This window comes from Cyprinus carpio, unplaced genomic scaffold, assembly GCF_018340385.1.
Source record: "Cyprinus carpio isolate SPL01 unplaced genomic scaffold, ASM1834038v1 S000006605, whole genome shotgun sequence".
Classification (NCBI taxonomy): Eukaryota; Metazoa; Chordata; class Actinopteri; order Cypriniformes; family Cyprinidae; genus Cyprinus; species Cyprinus carpio.
This window is the reverse complement of record NW_024879249.1, coordinates 96,201-117,932: the sequence shown is the minus strand read 5'-3', so window position 1 is coordinate 117,932 and position 21,732 is coordinate 96,201. Positions and strand designations below refer to the sequence as shown.

At 39.2% G+C, this 21,732-nt stretch overlaps 1 protein-coding gene across 6 annotated transcripts; it reads right to left on the bottom strand.

Moving 5' to 3' along the window:
* Positions 1-1,315: 1,315 nt before the first annotated feature.
* On the bottom strand, positions 1,316-20,800 carry rps6kl1 (ribosomal protein S6 kinase-like 1). Of its 6 annotated transcripts, none has more exons than XM_042754861.1 (13): positions 20,689-20,760; positions 20,359-20,601; positions 19,449-19,574; positions 18,569-18,875; positions 10,974-11,098; positions 10,396-10,488; positions 10,204-10,251; positions 9,454-9,586; positions 5,363-6,583; positions 3,350-3,439; positions 3,156-3,238; positions 2,825-2,920; positions 1,316-2,191 (listed from the first exon to the last, which is right to left on the bottom strand). In XM_042754861.1, the coding sequence occupies exons 4-13, from the start codon at positions 18,702-18,704 to the stop codon at positions 2,069-2,071; spliced, it is 2,148 nt and encodes a 715-aa protein (XP_042610795.1). In that variant the 5' UTR covers positions 18,705-18,875; positions 19,449-19,574; positions 20,359-20,601; positions 20,689-20,760; the 3' UTR covers positions 1,316-2,068. The 6 variants fall into 6 exon arrangements, with proteins under 6 accessions (XP_042610795.1, XP_042610797.1, XP_042610793.1 ...); XM_042754863.1 differs by lacking the exon at positions 20,359-20,601 and adding an exon at positions 19,869-19,895 and having other exon boundaries at positions 19,449-19,536; positions 20,689-20,712; XM_042754859.1 differs by lacking the exon at positions 20,359-20,601 and having other exon boundaries at positions 19,449-19,536; positions 20,689-20,800.
* Positions 20,801-21,732: the final 932 nt, after the last annotated feature.

Here is a 21,732-nt window from a genome sequence, read left to right as displayed (position 1 = left end):
AAAAAAATTAATGGTATATTGTACTATTACTTATTAATACTTATAGAAGTACTATTATATTTTAGTTTTTATTTTATTTTATTTATTTTTTTTTCATATTTAGTTTTTTAGCTAAGGTTTTTAGTTTTTATTTAGTTTATATATTTTAGAAAATAACTAAAATAAACACAAATTTTATATATTTATATATATTAGTATATATATATATAGATTATATAAAATATACTAAAATATAAAAAATATAATATATATATATATATATATATTTTTTTTGTTTATTTTAGTTATTTTCAATGAAAATTAGAATGATTGCCTTGGCAACTTGAAATAAAATTGTATTATTTTTAAAAGTGTTTAATATTTTATTTCAGTTAATGTTTATTTATAGTTACAGGTAACGGAAACGTTTCTTTGTGGTTTTAGCTAAAGATAAAAAACCCCGGTGGGGACAACTTCAAGTCTTAAACAGCTTAAAGCTGCATTCTGCTAACTAAAATATAAACTATATAACACACAGGATAGAGGTGGGTCTTGTAGATCATCTTCAGCTCAGATAAAGAGGGACTGGACACTAATGTCTTACCATGTAGAATAAAGACAAAGTGCTAGACTTTATTTCCATATATGTTTGTTTTTATCCAAATGAACGCATTCACAAATAGAGCACAAAGGAGATTTATTTATTTATTTTTTAATGACAGATGGAAAATAGTTATTTGGGTTTGTAAAGTGTTTTAAAAAAGTGCTTATAACCTTGTTTTTTTTTATGTGCATGTATATTAAGGAATAGAAACGAATGATTGTGTGAATGCAGATGCTGCGTTCAGACTCAGCTTCACACAGAACTAACACTGGACACATATTACTGATGCAGCTCAGATGAGGTTAATTTCTCCTTCAGAGCCTGTGTGTGTGTGGTCGTGTGTGTGTGGTTGCGTTTAACACGCATGCAAGGCTTCTGGAGAATATGAAAGTGAGTTACAGTGCAAGAGTCTCATCCCCGTCTTCATGCTCGGGGCCGGATGTGGTGACAAGCTTCTAGTTTGGTCACGTGCTAAGGATGCTTTGAGGTCACTTGGTTTGTTATTCTCACGCCTGAAAGATTAGAAACCATAAACCTCCCCTGCTTTACTATTCCATAAACATGTGGTTTATTTATTAATACTCTTAAAAAAAAAAAAAAAAAAAATTAATGATCATATTAATAAAAAGGATTTTGTGCAACTAATCAGACATGCATGCTAATACATTTGTTTTGACATAATATGCATTTGTGTGCTTTCAGCAGCATTTCTCAGAAGGATGCACAATAAACTAGTAGAAATGAGTGGTTTTATTCAATGCAAATGCATAAGAAACATTCAATTAGAAATGGGATGACAGAACACATGACTGAATGGTGTTCACTAATATTGCATTTGTGCAAATAATGCCCCAAATGTGCGCCGATCGACCCGTCTGCTCTCTGCAGCTTCATGCAGGTCCATTTCTGTAGGAAGTGTGGAAAACTGGGACACTGAACTTCATTTTCCAGACATTTGAAGACCATTGATTTCACTGCAAGTGTGTAGAAAACTGCTGATGTGGAGAAATTACCCCTGCTGCCACCAGATGGAGGTAAAAGTACAACAATGAACCACAAATCCTCCTGTCCAGAGGCCTTTGGGACTTTCTAACATCTGTTTCAGAGCTTCTCAAAAGATTCACCCACTTTCATTGTTTCTGCCCGTCAATTGAAAATATAGTTGTTTTACACTCCCACAAGTGATGCTGAAAATTAAATCTTGATATACTGTATGCACTTTCAAAAAACATTACACCTGAAACTCTTAGTCCATGTTCAGATTAGCATATTTATGGATTATGCATTATTGGCAAACAAAGATGCACAACATTGTTACTCAATGTGAAATATTTTCAGGGGGGAAAACATACATACATGTGCTCTTTAAAAAAAAATTACAAAAAGAGGAAATTCAGACTCAGAATGTGACCCTGTACTCATCTTTAATAGCTGGACGTGTAGCGGGCAGAAACAAACGGAGGGGATGAATACTTTCAGAAGGCACTACGGCGTCAGTGAACTGCTGAGTGTGAGCCACGGGATGGAGCTAAAGAACGGATGACACTTGATGTCGCTCACACCGCCGCCTCCTGATCCCAGACGATAACACGCATCAAACTGGAGCAGCTGCAGGAAACAGGAAGAGGAAAACAGCCGCAGCATTACTATGGAGGAAATGCAAAAATAGAATCGAAAACGAGCATGCAAAGCATTAGAAAAAGATTTGAATGCAATGCAAACAAACTGCATTATAAATTGGAAGTCAACACACACAGTAAGGTCTCATGTCAAGCTAAAGAAGCTGTTTGAAGTGTTTATTGTCAAGTTGAGCTTTATAAAGAAGCTTTGCCACTATCAGACGACACAAAAGGCCCCTTTGACCGAGTTTTGCTGCGTTCAAGTTCGGTCACAATTACCATAATTATGTATTTCATCAAACTCATAATTACAAGAATTTTATGAAAGCTCCCATCTGACCATTGTGACATCATGTAAACACAGAAACAGCATCGGCCGCAACACTTAAAGGACGACAAAGAGCAACTGCTACATATTAGCACTGGAGGTAATTTTATTATAAACATGCTCTGTGCACTTTCTTTGTTTTCAAGAAAACACAGCGGTGGATTAAAGTAGAAATAAAGGATTCCCTGCAGGAAACATTTTTTTTTTTTAAATACAGTGGTTCCTAAAATGCTTACAAAATCCAGCAAACCCAGTGCTGCCCTGTAAACACTCAAGCTTTGTTCATCCTGTTACCTCAGTGAGAAGCGAGGCGGCTGCAGTGCTGAGGAACTCTGGGATATGGAGCGGAGTATGAGGGTGAACGCCTGTAGGGTGGCACTGCCACAGGGGCTGAAGAGAAACAGAGTCGAACAAATGAAGACGATGGTCTCCTCTCAACACGATCAAGAAGATGTTTGTGCATTTGTAATTGAAGTAGTAGATTTTTGGGAACTCTCTGTGTATATGACAAAACATTGACTAACATAAACAGCAAAGGACACTCATCCAAAAATTTGAACAATTTTCGGTCATTCATAGGTTTGGGTTTGTTCATTTTTAACCATGAATAAAATGAACCGCTTACCGTGCCAGTAAGAAGCTCATATAGTAAAGCTCCAAGACTCCACCAATCACACGCCTCTGTGATTTTTGACGCACCTCCAATTTCTGCTCCAAATCAGTGAAAACAAATACAACTCTTTATTACATCTCAAGAGAACGGAATGCGTGTAAGAAATGTACTGTTGCGGTTTGATGTGATTGTGAAAAAACGTTCACCTGGTGCACAGTACATCTCTTCCATTGCTTTCGGGTTAATTTCGGGCTGAACTTCTGTCCACAGTCCAAAGTACGTAAGACACGCCTCCCCTGTGTGCAATATGTGCAAACAACTGTTTGAAAATACTAACAGTCTTTCTTTTGTGAAACACAGAAAGAGAAATTTTTTCCATACTATGAAACTGAAAGGTGATTTACGCTGTCGAGCACCGAAAGGTAAAAAATGTTACAAGTCAATAAGCAGTCAGTAAGTCCTCTATTCCAAGTCCTCTGAAGGCATACGATGCTTTGTATGAGGAACAGACTGACATTTTAGTCATTAAAGGTGACTTATTTTGCCCCTTTTTATATTACGTAATATAAGTCTATGGTGTCCCCAGAATGTGTCTGTAAAGTTTCAGCTCAAAATACCCCACAGATCATTTATTATAACATTTTGAAAATGCCTATTTTGAGTGGAAGCAGAAATGCTGTTTTTGTGCCTGTCTCTTTAAATGCAAATGAGCTGCTGCTCCCCGCCCCCTTTTCCAGAATAGAGCTGCATCATTACAGCTCGGACCTGCTAAAAACATCTGTTTTGGTTCTGATGATCATGTTTATCGAGCTGAAATCATGCGTTTTAAACCATATGAGATTAAACTTCTGATATAGGGTTTTCTGAGAGCACATGTCTGAAGCACATGGACAGAAAGCAGCTGTCACAGCATGTGAGTACTAAACTAAGTTCTCATTTGCACACAAGTTTACGTTTAAAAACTCCAAAGTTACAAAAGTTACAAAAACAATCAGTTATGTCTGTGAAGGTTTTAGATCTGTGTGGCAGCAGCAATATACAGTAAATAAATCAATAATTTCACTGCTCTCTTGTCTCCTCTGAGGCTGGGACTCTAAACAGTGTTCTGTGTTCGTCAAAGACAGGACAGTTAGCGTGTTTTGCTCAAACTTGCGCCATGGCATTAGAGCTGGTACACTGTTGTCGCTTGCAAAATCAAAATGATGGCACCATGGGTATACACTTACAGATTAAGGTGCAGTGATATTATAATGAGATCCCTTTGCCACATCACCAAGGGAGCGAAATCAGATGCGCACGTTTTCTCAGACGCTTGCAGAAAAAGGCTTACCAAAACAAAGTTACTGGGTTAACCTATTTCACGTTTCCTAGGTTGGTAGATGCACCGGGGACCTGATTATAGCTCTTAAAACCTGGAAAAGTTAGATTTTCATGATACGTCACCTTTAATCACCTATACATTTCCCTCTTTGTTGCACCTCTCAAATCTCATTTGCAGTCAAATAAGACCTGGGGTAAATCCAGTTTAGCAATAATGATGTCAGTCCTGGAGTGATGGTAAGGCTAGTATTGGTTATGGTAAATCTGCCTTCTTAATAACTGAATCACTGCATTTTTACCCTTTTGGGTCTTAAAGTATAAATCACCAATTATTTCTTTTTATGGAAAAGATCTCATTTTCATGGGTTAATTAATGAAGACATAATTCATTTTTGGGTGAATATTTCCTTTACGATAACAGATACCCAAATAAGATTCTACTTATGTTAAATATCAATGCTCCCATTGTCAATAAAGTTTAAGAGAGTAGTCAATCCTCCCGGTCCAACTTGCAGACTTCCAGCCTGTTCCAACACACCTGCCAGTAACTTTTTAGTAATCCTGAACACACTGATTAGCAGTTTCTGGTATGTTGGAGCAAGTTGGAGCTAAAGTCTGCAGGATGGTAGCCCTCAGGGAGCATGGGTTGGCTACCCCTGCTATTGTTTAACTGTTGAGACATCTAGGACAAAGCTCTTTAACTCTGGTCACTGTCCTGCAGAGTTTAGCTCCAACTCCAATAAAACTCATCTGCTTGTAACGTACTAGCAATTCTGAGGACCATGATCAGCTTGTTCAGGTGTGTTTAATAAGGGTTGGAGCTAAACTCTGCTGGAACAGTAGCCCTCAGGACTTGAGTTAAAGAGCCCATACCAAAGAATTTGCAACAGGAGACGTACCACTATTGCGGAGTAGAATATTTCGTGGGTTGAGGTCCTGGCACACAATGCCCTGCTCATGAAGACTTTCCAAGGCCAACAGAATCTGAGCCCCCCACAGTCGCACCTCATCCTCAGGGAGTCCCAATCTTCCCCACTTCGATTTGGCACTGAAGTTTGTGGCCTTAATTTGGGGGTGATGGTCCAAGCCGTCCACCTTCACCTGCTGCTCTAGTTCAGTCTCGCTCCAACAGGAGCTGTTTGGGGTAGGTGCTGACAGGCAGGAGATCATGCCAACTTGCGGTTGTTTAGATGAAGAGCTGAAGAACTGCCAGTTCTCCATGTCCTCCTTCCCAATCTCCCTCACCATTTCAACAGTGTTTACCCGAGAAGTCATCTTTGAAAAGTCTAAAGAGATACTTTCTTGTTTTTGAGGTGTACATTCAAATGGATTGCGATGAGAACTGACTTTGTTTAATTCAGCCATGAACTGTGAAATCTGTTCATTTCCACTGTGTTTACAGTTAGTGACACCTTGTTCATGAGGAAATCCATCACGTGCCTGGTTTTGTGGAGGTAAATGTGATGTGTTGGGAACTATCCGCACTCTCTGTGGAAGAACATCAACCGTGCTGCAAAGGGTTGGTTGTGCATTTTCACCAAATAAAGAGGCTGGAGTAATCTGAGATGCAATGGTGAATCCTAGAATATCTGAGTTTGATTCTGGTACTGTGAAACTCAGACAGTCCTGAGCAGGTTCCAAAGCATTCCAAGCTTTGTTCAGATCTATGCATGAGTCAATGCGCTCAATGCGGACATCATTTCCTAGAAGGTCGGACGTGACATCAAGAGGATCCCGGGTGTCCACAATCACACAAGGATGAATGGGAAGAGGAATATTATCCTGAGGTAAAGACTTGAGACCATTGGAAAGACCAACAGAAGGAAGCTCATTATCTTTCCTTGTTGCATACAAACCTAGAGAACCCCCCTGTTGGCGTCCTGAATCTTCACAGTAGGAGTGAGTTGGACAGTTCTCAAGACAATGTTTAGTTGGGCTGTCTGGACTCTCAAGAGGTTTAGTTCTCCCATAATTCTCATTGAGGTAAATCTCCTGATGGAGAGCAGGGAGGGTGTAGCTATTCTTCAGATAGATCTTGTGCTGGTTGGGACTGAAGCACTCTGGATGCTCCCTGACTGCTTCACTTCTGACCCTGTGAAGTCTGGAAAATAGTCTTCCACCTGTAGAAAAGCAAAGCCGTCAAACTATGTGTCATTGTGAGCAGGTGGGACACTCTTTCAAATGCTCTCCTAGTATTCTGTGACTTTGAGGAACTTGTGGCCAGTCAACTGTTTTGAAACATCAGGGTGGACAAGGGTTCTTCAAATCTGGACCTTGAGGTTCACTGTCCTGCAGAGTTTAACCTTAATCATACACCTAGAAAATGAAAAGGCAGCTGAGTTTGATTGGGGTTAGAGCTAAACTCTGCGGGATAGCAAACCTCCAGAACAAGATTTGAAGATTCCTTATATACATATTTTTCTGATTGTGTGGAACAAACAATATTCCAATGTTTGAACTCTGCAACTGTAATGCTTAACATTTTCCCTGAGTTTTATCTCTTGATTCTAGCCCCATCCCTTTTATTAGTACTGATTTGGATACTCCAAAACAGGGGTGTAAAATTCTGCTATGGAGGGCTAATGTCCAGTAGAGCAATGGTTCTCAACTCTAGGCCTAAAGGTCCAACCTTGATCAAATTCACATGCATGTAGCAACTTTGGTCCTGGAGGGCCACTGCCCTGATTAGCTTGTTCAGATGTGTTTGTTTAGGGTTATAACTAAACTCTGCAGGATAGTGGCCTTCCAGGACAGAAGTTGCCCATCCCCTAGAGTGCACTATTTTTTGGCATAATATTGATAATTATGTTAGTATTTGTGAACAGGCTTTAGTATGGTTTAGATCCTTCCTATCAGATCGCTGTCTCCATGATCTGATGAGAAACTGTCTAACCTCACACAGGTTAAAAAAAGGAGTGCCGCAAGGCTCTGTCATTGGACTAAAGCAGTGTTTCCCAACCCTGTTCCTGAAGGTACACCAATAGTACACATTCTGGATGTATCCCTTATTTGACCCTTCCATTTCAGGTCTTGTACTCCCTACTACCGCCATCAATTCGTAGCAGTGAATGAAGAGGTATCATATCGTTCACAAGTACAGTATGGAGTACCGCAAGGCTCAGTACGCTGTCTAAGCCTTGATGGCTGCTCTGTCAATTCTTCGTCATCAGTTAGGAACCTAGGTGTGCTATTTGATAGCAACCTTTCCTTAGAAAGCCACGTTTCTAGCATTTGTAAAACTGCATTTTTCCATCTCAAAAATATATCTAAATTACGGCCGATGCTCTCAATGTCAAATGCAGAAATGTTAATCCATACGTTTATGACCTCAAGGTTAGACTATTGTAATGCTCTATTGGGTGGTTGTTCTGCACGCTTAGTAAACAAACTCCAGTTAGTCCAAAATGCAGCAGCTAGAGTTCTTACTAGAACCAGGAAGTATGATCATATTAGCCCGGTCCTGTCAACACTGCACTGGCTCCCTATCAAACATCATATAGATTTTAAAATCTTGCTTATTACTTATAAAGCCCTGAATGGTTTAGCACCTCAGTATTTGAACGAGCTCTTGTTACATTATTGTCCTCCACGTCTGCTGCGTTCTCAAAACTCTGGCAATTTGATAATACCTAGAATATCAAAGTCAACTGCGGGCGGCAGATCCTTCTCCTATTTAGCGCCCAAACTCTGGAATAACCTACCTAACATTGTTCGGGAGGCAGACACACTCTTGCAGTTTAAATCTAGATTAAAGACCCATCTCTTTAACCTGGCTTACACATAACATACTAATACACTTCTAATATCCAAATCCGTTAAAGGATTTTTAGGCTGCATTAATTAGGTAAACCGGAACCGGGAACACTTCCCATAACACCCGATGTACTTGCTACATCGTTAGAAGAATGGCATCTACGCTCATATTAGTCTGTTTCTCTCTTATTCCGAGGTCACCGTAGCCACCAGATCCAGTCTGTATCCAAGTCAGATGGTCACTGCAGTCACCCAGATCCAGTACATATCCAGCCCAGATGGTGGATCAGCACCTAGAAAGGACCTCTACAGCCCTGAAAGACAGCGGAGACCAGGACTAGAGCCCCAGAGACAGATCCCCTGTAAAGACCTTGTCTCAGACGACCACCAGGACAAGACCACAGGAAACAGATGATTCTTCTGCACAACCTGACTTTGCTGCAGCCTGGAATTGAACTGCTGGTTTCGTCTGGTCAGAGGAGAACTGGCCCCCCAACTGAGCCTGGTTTCTCCCAAGGTTTTTTTCTCCATTCTCTCACTGATGGAGTTTTGGTTCCTTGCCGCTGTCGCCTCTGGCTTGCTTAGTTGGGGACACTTCATTTACAGCGATATCGTTGACTTGACTGCAAATTATTGCACAGATACCATTTAAACTGAACTGAGCTGCATGATGACATCACTGAAGTCAATGATGAACTGCCTTTACCTGTCATTTTGCATTATTGACACACTGTTTTCCTAATTAATGTTGTTCAGTTGCTTTGACGCAATCTTTTTTTGTTTAAAGCGCTATATAAATAAAGATGACTTGACTTGACTTGACTACTAACAAGCTGATGAGTTGAATCAGGTGTGTGATTAGTAAGAGTTTGAAAATGCATACTGTTGGTGTGCCTCTAGGAACAGAGTTCAGAAACACTGGAGCAAGGCTTCTAAATGTGCTGTTTATGCTAGAGGATGTAGGGTCTTATCATATATTGATACAAATCTCAGGAATAGCGTTCTGTGAGATGTCTGAGACACAAATACACTTTCATCTTAAGTGCAGTCTGAAAACCCATCTGTTCATCAAAGACAATTCTCAAATTTATTTCATAAAATTGGGTTTCCCCAGCGGAGTCTTGGTTCTTTTTAAGGTTTGTTCCTCATTAACTATGTAGAATGTTTTTCCTTGCTATAATCACTTTTTGTCTTGGATTCTGTCAAGCTGCTTTAGAGCAATAATGAATCAACTCACCTTGAACATGTTCTAGATGAAGGAACACAGTGTCTTCACTGACATAGTATTTTAGCAGCTTCACCATGAAGGGCACTCCCTGAGGAATGATGGTCGACCTCTCACGACTCTCCCAGCTCGACTTCGGTAAACTCTGTCCAGCAAGCAGAATTTTTCACAGTTGTACAGGTAACACATTAAAATTCAACTCTGTTCCTTAACCTAGTGAGCTTTTCCTTTGAACAGCCTTTTAAGGCAACATAAATGTGCTTGTGATGCAAAGCCTGCTCCAAAACGTAATGCAACTGCAAGAAGACGGTTACAGTGTGGTTCCAGAATTTATTTTTACAGAAAATTGTGATTTCTGGATTTCGAAGTTGACTTTGTTTTAATAAGAAAAAAATGTAAAGTATTTGAACATCATGGTAGCATTTTGTATTTTCTTTTTTATTTTCTGCTGATTTCAAATGTAGCATTTTTTTTGTTTGTCCTTTGTCCACCCGTCTCTGTGATATCTATTTAAGCTGTAGCTTAATATCTCAAGTGTCTGGTTTCAGTAACCCGAGATGAGTTTGTACTCCGATTCAGGCACAGCAGCTTTTAACAGGATCAATCCAAACAGACTCGCAGTAATAACAGAAGACGTAAGTGTATTCCCAGAGCTGTATCCAGCTGGCTGGCCTGATTTCAGCAGGCACTCACACAGTGCTGTGGTCAGACCATTTCTAAAAGGAATCCATATGCTACAATGCTTCTGTCTCAAATGCCTACCTTAACGATAAATGTCTCCTTGCTTATCAGACTTTCAACCGTCAGCACCTGTTGAAGACATACATTTATTACTAAAATACTTTTTTAATATCTATCACACATCCATTGACTTTAACTTCCTGGAATATAGAGAAATGACTGACAAGTTGTCAACCATGAAGAGCCTGAGAGGAGCAGATATTTCACACATACCTTATCAATGATTCCAACGACTTTGCACTTCGCCAGATTCTCCACCGGTGAACTTAGATGTCTGATTGATCGAAAGCGCAAGCTACTATAACCCTGATGACCAGGAAAAGAATGTCAAGAGAAAAATAAACAGACCATGGCCTTATGTTATATCTGCCTGGATATTGTTTCATAGCAAAAGTCTGGTACACACTGCAGCAAAGAACTGCCCACTTAAGGCCTGTTCACACCAAGGATGATAACCATAAAGTTTAAATAATCGTTCTTATAATTATAACGACACATTGGAACAACATCACTTTCAGAGCAATTTTCCCAGCTAAAGAACAATCAAAACACTGACAGCCAATCAGAATTCATCCAACTTTAAAGAGCTCAAGCATTTAAAGCAGCATGTTGTTTCACGAAACATAAAAAAAAAAAGTGAGGTTGAGGAAAGAATAGGATGCTCACTTCTCATCTCACTACTCATCTACATTAAAGTGTGGCCATAAAATTAACAAACTAAAATCAAAAGGAGATAATTATATTCAGTGGAAGCCTAAACAGATATGATGTCATGCACACCCATCACCTACTCCTAAATGAGTGGATCCTTTAGCAATGTTGTCCTGTAAGTAAGAGATGAAGATCTCCTCGGCTCTCTTCAGATATTGAGTGGTCTTCCGTTTCACGGCTTCACGTCTCTCTTTATTTGGATCCACTGTAAGACACAGAAAACTCTGCATTGGTGTGAACATCTAAGATTGGCCCTTTGCTAAGCCCCGAGGCATCCTATGTGTATATGACTTTCTTCTTTCAGATGATTCCAGTCAGAGATATCTAAAAAATTGTCTTTGATCTTTCAAGCTCTATCGTTTCAGCCAATGGGTGTTGCATTGCTTCAGTCCAAAAGACGTGAAATAAAAAGCGCCGTTCCATAAAAAAAAGTGTCTCACATGGGTCCGGTGGGGGGGGGGGTGGGGGTCAAAGGGCTCCTGTAGCCGATCAATACATTTTTGTAAGAAAAATATCCATATTCAAAACGTAATAATCACTTTAATCTAGCTCGCACCTACAGGTGTACACTGAAGCAGCTCTGGGAGGATGACGTATGAGGACAGCGTTGCGCATGCGCCAGTGAGTCTCGTGAAAGCCTGTTTGTTTACAGGATCAAAAGAAGCAACGTTTCCTTACTTTAGCAAAGGAAAAACAGTCTCCTCTTGGCTTAAATCGAAATCCAGGGCTCGCAAAATTTCAAAATCCCTAGTAGCCCTTCGGGAAGGCATTCTTCAGGTTTTGGTAGCCCAAAATGAATTTAACTATCCTGAATAAAAAAAGACATCGGCTGAACTTTACTGTGGACAAATCAGCATGATCAGCAAAAACTAGTAGCATATACGCATGTAACATTTCAATAAACTTACGATGCGATAAAATTCACAATACAGATTACACTATACAATTTTCTTACAATTTATTTATATATTTATTTATTTATTACAAAATGAGATTTAAGACAAGTTATAAATGAAAAGGTGTCCATTTCTCAGACAAAATGCTGCATTTTTTTTTTTTGTGTAATTGAAATGTTAAATAATAAAAACTAACTTGAAATTTTAAAACAAATCCCAAATCAAATAAAAAATTATACAACTAAAAGTAATCTCTTCATATTTACAAAGGCTTTGTCTGTGCTCTATTTAAAATCAGAGGCAAACATTTGAATTACTATCCAAAAAAGATGCTAAATACATATTATTTGGATTGTATCATTTAAAAATTTGAAGCAAAAACAGAATGGTCTTATAGCTTTGTGAATGAGACGCAGATGTCAAGCTCTGACAGCAGGTGGCACTAATGGAACACCAGGTATTTACAGGCTGCTGCCCCTTTAAGACCGAATGTACGGATCCAATATAATAATGCACAGGAGAGTTCTTTCTCCACTGTATACATTCACTTGAGACATAACCGACTGTGTTTACGAGAATACTTGCAGAGACAATTATTTTGAGATAATTTTGTGTGTATGTGTTCATTCAGAAGCAAGGATACGCGAAAGAGGAATCAATTCTGTGTACGCACATTGTCTGAAATGCGGCTCTCTGTGCGTGCTTTGAATGAGGGACGTCGGGCTAGCGATTTTGCAAGCCCTGAAATCCTCAGACATTCTTCTTTACAAATCCTTGTTTTGTACTTCTAATTAGTGACCATTGTTTGTTTTGATCTCTCCGCTGCGTTTCCGCATGCATCACTTCTGAGTGGTGCATGCGCAAAGCTGACCTCATACGTAATTCCCCCGGAACTACTTCTGTTTACAACAGTGAGCGCAAGCTAGATTCAAGTGATTATTACATTTTGAATATGGATATTTTTCTTACAAAGATGCATCGATTTTAGATTAGATTAGATTAGATTCAACTTTATTGTCACTGCACATGTAAGGTACAAGGCAACGAAATGCAGTTAGCATCTAACCAGAAGTGCAATAAGCAGTAAGTACAGAATATACAAGGTCTACAATATGTACAATAACTATACAGATAAGTATTATGGACAAAATTTACAGATTTTAAATACTATCAGCATGATATACAGATAGGTGTACTATGAACATATTATACAGATGAAATATGTGAAGTGTATGTACACTATAGGCAGAACTATGAACATATGAACAATTTAAACTATTGCAATGGAAAGTAAAGTGCATAGAAAATATTACAGTGTGCAAATGGGTTATTCAGTGTATCTGGATGAACAGACAGTAGTGCAAGTAATAGCAAGTTTGCTGTTTTTGCTTGTTGTAAATAAATAAATAAATAAATCAGTCAGATGTAGTGATGAAGTGGGGGAGGAGTCTGTGTGTATGGTGTGGGGGGTGTCAGAGGGCAGAGTTCAGTAAGGAGACAGCTGTAGGGAAAAAGCTGTTCCTGGATCTGCTGATCCTTGTCCGGAGGCCCCTGAAGCGCCTCCCGGAGGGCAGGAGGTTAAACAGTCCATGGTCAGGGTGAGAGGAGTCCTTAAGAATGCTGCGAGCTCGACGTACACAGCGTTTCCTCTGGATGTCCTCAATAGCAGGAAGTGGTGTCCCTGTGATGCGTTGGGCAGTTTTCACCACCCTCTGCAGTGCTTTGCGGTCAGCCACCGTGCAGTTCCCATACCAGACTGTGATGCAGCTGGTCAGGATGCTCTCGATCGCACACCGGTAAAAGTTCACCACTATGGCTTAAGACAGCTGGTTCTTCTTCAGTGTTCTGAGGAAGAAGAGGTGTTGGTGAGCCTTCTTGACCAGGCTGGAGGTGTTTGTGGTCCAGGACAGGTCCTCCGTGATGGTGGTTCCCAGGAACTTGAAGCTGGAGACACGTTCAACAACCATCCCGTTAATGTGGATGGGGTCATGCATGCTTCCTTTCTTCTTCCTTAAGTCCACAATGAGCTCCTTTGTTTTACTGGTGTTAAGGAGCAGGTTATTGTCAGCGCACCATGTGGCCAGGTGCTGAACCTCCTCCCTGTAGGCAGTCTCATCGTTGTCACTGATGAGGCCAATCACCGTGGTGTCGTCTGCAAACTTAATGATGGAGTTTGATCCATGCACAGGCTTGCAGTCATGGGTGTAGAGGGAGTAGAGGAATGGGCTCAGCACACAGCCCTGTGGTACGCCGGTGTTAAGTGTGATGGTGGAGGAGCAGGTGTGGCCTGACCTAACATGCTGAGGCCTGTTGGTCAGAAAGTCCATAATCCAGTTGCAGAGGGAGGTGTTAATGTCCAGGTCTCCAAGTTTTGTGGTCAGCTTGGAGGGAATGACGGTGTTAAATGCTGAACTGAAGTCAACAAACAACATCCGTACATATGTGTTGTTATTGTCCAGGTGTGTGAGTACAGAGTGCAGCACTGTGCATACTGCATCCTCTGTGCTCCTATTTCTGCGGTAGGCAAATTGATGTGGGTCCAGTGTGGGTGGGAGGCAGTCTTTGAGGTTAGTGCTAGACCAATCGCTCAAAGCACTTCATAATGATGGGTGTGAGTGCTACAGGGCGATAGTCATTTAAGCACATCGGGGAGGAGGTGTTTCGGTACTGGCACAATGGATGTGGACTTAAAACATGTTGGCTCAGTTGCTTGGGTGAGGGACAGGTTGAAAATGTCTGTGAAGACCCCTGTAATCTGCTCTGCACATGCTCTAAGCACACGTCCAGGAATGCCGTCCGGGCCGGCAGCCTTGTGTGCGTTGATCCGACTCAATGCAGTGTGGACATCTGAGGAGGTGAGTTTGAGAGGTTGGTGGTCTGCTGAGTGTGTGGTTTTGGTGGCCGTCTCATTGCTGTCGCTGTTGAAGCGAGCATAAAAGTCATTTAGCTCGTTAAGGAAGGAGACGTCCGTGACCGTTGGAGTGGAGTTGCTTGGCTTGTAGTCACTGATGGCCTGGATGCCCTGCCACATGCGTCGGGGGTCAGAGTTGGAAAAGTGTTCCTCTACCTTCAGCTTGTAGCAGTACTTGGCCTTTTTGATGCCCCTTTTCAGGTTAGCCCTGGATTTACTGTAGGCCTGCGCGTCATCTGACCTGAAGGCAGTGTTGCGGGCTTTCAGCAGAATTCGCACATCCTTGTTCATCCATGGCTTCTGATTAGGGTATGTTGTGATCTGTTTTTCTGATGTAACACTGTCAATGGTGGTGTTGATGTAAGTCAGTACAGAGGAGGTATAGATATCAATGTCCGTGTGAGAGCCACAGGCAGCCTGAGAAGCAAAAACATACTCCAGTCCGTGTGTTGAAACCTGTCCTGAAGTAAAGAGTCTGCTCCAGTTGGCCACACTTTTGATGGTCCTCACTGATGGCTTCACACGGTTGATGAGGGGTGAATACTTGGGGGTGAGAAACAAAGAAAGGTGATCAGACTGTACGAGGTGGGGGAGGGGGGTCACGATGTAAGCTCCATCAATGTTTGTGTAAACATGATCCAAAGTTTTGTCTCCTCTGGTGTGGCAGGAAACATGCTGATGGAATTTGGGAAGCACTGTCTTTAATTTGCAGTGATTAAAATCACCCGCGACAATAAAAGCAGCCTCCGGGTGAGCAGTCTGTTGTTTACTAATGGCTGCGTGAAGTTCGGTCAAAGCAAGCTTGCCATTAGCATCCGGTGGAATATAGACTGCAGTTATTATGGTGGAAGTGAACTCGCGGCAGATAAAAAGGTCTACATTTAACCATGAGAAACTCTAGGTTAGCTGAGCAGTGTCTCCCAACAATGACAGTGTTCGTACACCAAGCTTTGTTAACATAAATGCACAATCCACCATCTCTTGTCTTGCCGGAGTCATCTGCTGTTCTATCTGCCCGGATTTGCTACAGTAGGCCTTTGTTCACTCCCCGGAGCCGTGTGAGATACTTTTTTTTTAATGAAAGGGCGCTTTTTATTTCATGTCTTTTGGACTGAAGCAATGCAACACCCGCTGACTGCAACGATAGAGCTTGAAAGATCATAGACATTTTTTAATATAACTCCGACTGGATTCATCTGAAAGAAGAAAGTCATATACACCTAGGATGCCTCGGGGGTGAGTAAAACGCAGCCTAATTTTCATTTTTAAGGTGAACTAAACCTTTAATGCATATCTGAACATCTGCCATTTTATAAGACATGTTTTTGTTTTTTTTTCTAATGTAAATCTATTGAAGATCTGTTTCATGGAAATGGTCAAAACATACATTTCCCAGAAATTTCCCAGGATACAAGCATTTTTGTTTTCATTTCCCAAACCATAACAGTTCATGCAGTGAATTAAATTATGTTTCTTCAATTATTATTCACAAATGAAAATGTCTGTATAGATGGAGTTGGAGTCAGTAAGTTGCATTTGTCAGCATTTGTTTGATATGTAAGGCAAAATATGTTGCATATTAGGTTGGATTGCACCTGTTGCCTTCCAGAGCTTTGAAAACACTTCCTCTAACTACTGTACCTCAATGTTTTGGAATTGCTTTTTATATATATTTCACATGGTTTAACCACAGCAGCTGACTTTCTGTCATGGTCTCCAACAAATTTTGGTTACAGACTCAGCTCAGGATGGTCCTTGTTCATTGGAACAAAAGTTGATCTCAAGTGCACATTACAAGGTACATGATCATGGTACATATCCTTGTTTCTTAAACTTAGTATTTAATGCCAAATGATCGAGATTTCTCAGGGTTCCACTTTTAGGGCCAATATCAATGGGAAGGATTTGAGTCAAGAAACCTTCTTCAGACCACTTGAGATGGATTTACCCTAAACACAACATAAATATGAGATTTATTGTGCAGTGTAGTCAGCTTTAATGATTATAACTGGAGGTTTTGTAGGAGCTCAGACAGTGAGCTTGCGCTGATAGTAAGTGATTTACAGCTTTGGTGATTATAAAGGCAGCACTCTTTGCTCACTTTATAATCCATACACAATTTGAATATGATATTCAAATGTGGGAACTAATTCAAAACTGTAACTATATCAACAAATAACAATAGCAAAATATGTAAAAATAAAAAATAGACAAAAAAAACAACATACTAATATATTACTGACTTATCCTAATACACGTATTTATTTATTTGTTCTTCATTTTATTACTGGCTTATGACTTTCAAAGCAATGTTTACTTAATTGAAAAATATTTGAAGGTTACATGGTGTTTTAATGTTTCCTAGTATGATTTTGACGTTTATTTTGTTCTGTTTTTGATTTAGCTTTTGCTTAGTTCCTGTTTCGATGGTTTCTTTCCTTTCTAAGTATGTTCTTAACCGTTCCTTCCACACCCGTGTCTTTATTCTGTGTATTTATAGCCCTTGTGTTTCAGTTCAGTTTTTTTGTCGGTTACTGTCTACGCATGTATCTAGATGTTATGCTCTCCTCAACTACTCTTTCAATGTGACTAATGTAAAAATTACTTAATTACCATTGAGAAAAGATAGTGCCGTTGTTCATGGATCATGGCTGGCCATCTTGCCGTGATCCCTGGAGTTCATTCATCAGTGTGTTCAGCCAAATTGTACTTTTTAAGTTTTTAAATGGACTGGCACTTTTGTATCTTTCTGACCTTTTGAGATTACGCACCCCAGCTAGATGTCTAAGGTCATCGAATCAGAAACTCTTTTTTGTCCCTAGATCTTGGTTGAAGAAAAACGGTGACCGGGTTTTTGCCATAGCTGGCCCTAACCGTGGAACAGCCTTCCAGTCTCTATTAGAACAATTGTGACAGAATCCCTTTTTAAAGCAAAATTAAAAGCCTATCTCTTAGACAAGTCTTATAAGGGGCTTATTCAAAATGATTATTTGTTTGTCTGTCTTGTCATATTATATTTATGTATTTATGTGCTTTATATATAAAAATGAACTGAACTGAAAATTTTAATTATTTGTATTATATATATATATATATATATATATATATATATATATATATATATATATATATAAAGTTTTTCATTGTTACATCTAAGTTTCTTGGCCAATGGTACCACAGTTTTTAAATATATATATATATATATATATATATATATATATATATATATATATATTCACATACACTCAAATTGTTGTTGAAGATTCTCAATGTATGATAATTTACAAACTAAATAATGGCGATTAGCCAATCAGTATGCAATTTTTTATATCTTTAAGTTATGATAGGCTCATATCACACAAACTAGAATGCCATCTCCCTTATATCAGCATGTGTGTGCAATATTAAATGTGATATTAATATTATACAACAGAAATTCAACAAACAAGAAGATGAATTGAATGAGTTATATTTTATGCACAATATTGTCAGTTCCAAACAAAGCCGGAGCAAAACAGTTGTGCATCTCAGAGCAACACAGTGATGTTTCTTTCCTGAATTAATCTGTTAATCTGCCAATGATTTAATGATCCATTTATACTTTTATTTAACTTTATTAGAAGTGAATCAAGGCAACGAGTTTGCACTGTAAGTCACACAAATTAGTTTTTATAGTGTGGTTGACTGAATACATGTGTCCAAAAGTGTTTTTCAGCATCAGTGAAACTCCAGGTCCAAAAGTGTTTAAAGATCAGTTTTTCACACTGTCTGTAATTTTCAGTCACTATATAATTTGATGAAATTTCAGTTTTGTCATTGTTACAGCAGCCATATTCCCAGAGGACGTAACAGTAAAGTGTTCATTTACCTTGAACTCCATTGAGCAGCAGATCGACTCCGTTCTTATAGTAGCTGAATGCCGCCTCATAGTCTTCATTGACTTCTCGGTCCAGTGCCATGCGGATCTGTTGGGCTGCATCTAGCAGATAGTCTTTCTTTGCCATATTTGTCAGTCAGCTGGAGAGGACAGGTGTCCACAGGAACCAGAGCCAGGTGTTGGATCTGTAGTTGAGAAATCACTTGTGAAGTGGCACATCTCTGGTCATTAAAGACCCTCCCAGCAGCCCCTCGTCTCTCCTGCATTCACACACACGTGAAGCGAGGCCAGTGTCCACCTGTGCAACACAGAGACAAAATATACAACCACCACATTATACACAAAACATCAGCTTTTTACAGACATATATTCATTAGTTAAGGTGGTGCAGTGGAATGTACTGTATGGAAATGTGCCTTACTGTGTTCTCTTTTACACTGTGTTCTAACTTGTTCTCTTTTTTTTTAATATTACTTTTTTATTGCTAATTGTATTTTTTTAAACATCTGTTATGGATATGATTATAAACTCTTTTTATATAAAGCACTCTGAATTACCATTAAAACTGCCACAATTTGTTTGTTGTTGATTTAGAATCGCTGTAAGCTTATTTCCGCCATGGACTATAATAATAAAAAAGGTCATTGTGACTTTTTTTATTAGAATTGCAAGTGTACATCTCGTAATTCTGACTCTTTTTTTTTTCTCTGAATTCTTAGTTTTGATAAGAGAAGTCATAACTGCAAGATATAAACTCAACGTGTCAAAGTCATGCCAGAAGCATTCTCTCTAGAATCTAGAATCCAATCGGAATCTAGAGTCTGAATGATCTGTTTTATAAAATTAGTAAAAATGAACATAATGCACTCACCTTTGCCCCTGAGATCTGTCACATAAAACAGTCATGTGACTCAGTGTTTCCATCTCTCACGGGCCTCCAGTGCGGACGAGGCTTTAACCTGAATAAAACCAGACCCCCCAAAAGTTCATATTCACCCTATATCACAGAAGAACAGAGACTGTGTGAGATACAGTGCTTTCTGAGAATGAATGCGATCCTGTAATCTTAATTCTCCTAACAAAGCACATCAAGACAAGTCAGTTTTATTCACAGCGCTTTACACGATACAGAAGACTGCAGTACTGGTGGCTTAATTCCTGCCTAAAGCTACCTAACCACTGTCCACTGCCAACAGACATGCAACGTCCCAGAATACACAAGATCAAAACAAGATTTTCTATTATTTGTAACTCTATATGATATGTGATCATATGACAGGCAAAAACAAACCTGGTAAAAGTGTCACAAACTTTCTTGCTGCAGTACAACGATAAAATAAAATATAAATAACATTTTAAAATAAAACAGCTATTGTATCAACCAAAACTTACATGTTGTATCAGCTAATCGTTGCCAAGGCAACATTCCTCTTCTTCTAAGCAGTTAAAATATTAATATTACTAAAACTAAATAAACTAAAACTATACCTTAATAAAACAAACAAACAAACAAAAAAAAAACTATAATAATATATAAGTGATACTAACACTCTATTTGAACTGGCAAATACTGACCAAAATATGAGCAGGTGATGATGTGCCATAAACACGCCAGTGACTAAATATGTAAATAAATCCCCGTGCCATAAATAACATCAGTGTTTCCGAAACCTGTTCAGGCAGTTTTTGTCAAATGAAAGTAAAAGTCAGCGAAAAAAACAAGCTGAAGTCCCCTTAGCATAATTTAATAAATACCATAAATACTGCATTAAATTACTCACATTTAAGCTTGAGTCATCAAAACACAACACATGTATTAACCGGAACAGCTGAGAGATTCGTCTTTCTCGTGTATTTGAATAACTGATGTGTTTCGTGTGTATTAAGGTTCAGTTAGTGCGCATATAGAGACTGGATCAGACGCACAGCAGGAACGCAGTGATGATGAACGCGTGAAGCCGGTGACGTCGGTGATGATGATGATGGCCTTGCACTGCGCGTACTGTAACGTTACTAAACGGTGCCTGTATGTAAGGACAGAGCGGTGATTATTCAGCACGCGTCACTAGTACTAATGGGCCTATATATTATATAATGAAGAGAAAACCAACCGTGCGCGAGACTGCCTTTCTCATCCTCATCCTCCTCAGCATCCGCTCAGCTCTAAACAACAAACTCCTCCTATTGGCGGAGCATGATGTCACCCTGTGACGTCACCACGCCACACCCCACCCTGGATGCAGTAATTAACTCTTCGTTACACTGTAACAAAACACTGTAACTATTAAAGCTTTGTGTAGGGCAGCACGACTTGTAATTAATCAACTGCATGAAATGAAAGTGTGTGTGTGTGTGTGTGTGTGTGTGTGTGTGTGTGTGTGTGTGTGTGTGTGTGTGTGTGTGTGTGTGTGTGTGGACATAAATATCACAACATAAAAATGTGACAGCATGAACCAGTCTGTCTCATCTGCTTTTATCATCTTTTGTCTAAATATTTCAGTGTGCTTTATTGTTTTTTTGTGCTTTATTCTCAGAATATGATGATATTGTCTGGAGGACAAAATTCACGTAAGTATAGCCTAGTTTCCTTTTAGACCAACATAGAAAACACTGATATAGAAAACAAGCACGCAAGAAAGCTGTGGTGAATGTATGTATGTATTTATTTATTTGTGTGTATTTTATTGTGATGATTTCGAATTGCAGACACCTATAAAATGTATTTTATCGTTTATTGTTTATTATTTTTTTAATGCTTGATTTAGCATTGTTTTCCAACAATGTACAGTTTAGGTATCATATTTAGAAGCATAGTTTCTTAAGTTCTTTATTTGTGACAAGGGTACTATCCTTTCAAAAAATAACTATTATCATGGTACTATGTACAGTTTAGGTATTTATATACCTTTATGCACTCATTAAGGGTAAATTGGGTAAAAAGAGAGTGTTTGTGCCTCATACATTGCTTTGATGCTGCTATCTTGTTTGTGAATCAGCTTTTTAATGCAAAATGCTGTTCACTCTTAACATGAAGAATATCCAAATTCCTGTTAGTTTATGATTTATTCCATATCATATATATGGGGTTCACAGATTTTTATATTTCTTGCTATATTTCTGTAGGTTGGAAAAGTCTCTTTTCCCCTGTAATTATT

Excerpts from the sequence above, each read along its gene's own strand:
- rps6kl1 (XM_042754859.1), bottom strand. The coding sequence starts at position 18,704 with ATGGCAAAGAAAGACTATCTGCTAGATGCAGCCCAACAGATCCGCATG. Across the intron at positions 3,239-3,349 it reads AGAGATGTACTGTGCACCAG|AAATTGGAGGTGCGTCAAAA; the intron begins GTGAACGTTTTT and ends GATTTGGAGCAG. Across the intron at positions 2,192-2,824 it reads CCGCCTCGCTTCTCACTGAG|CTGCTCCAGTTTGATGCGTG; the intron begins GTAACAGGATGA and ends TGTTTCCTGCAG.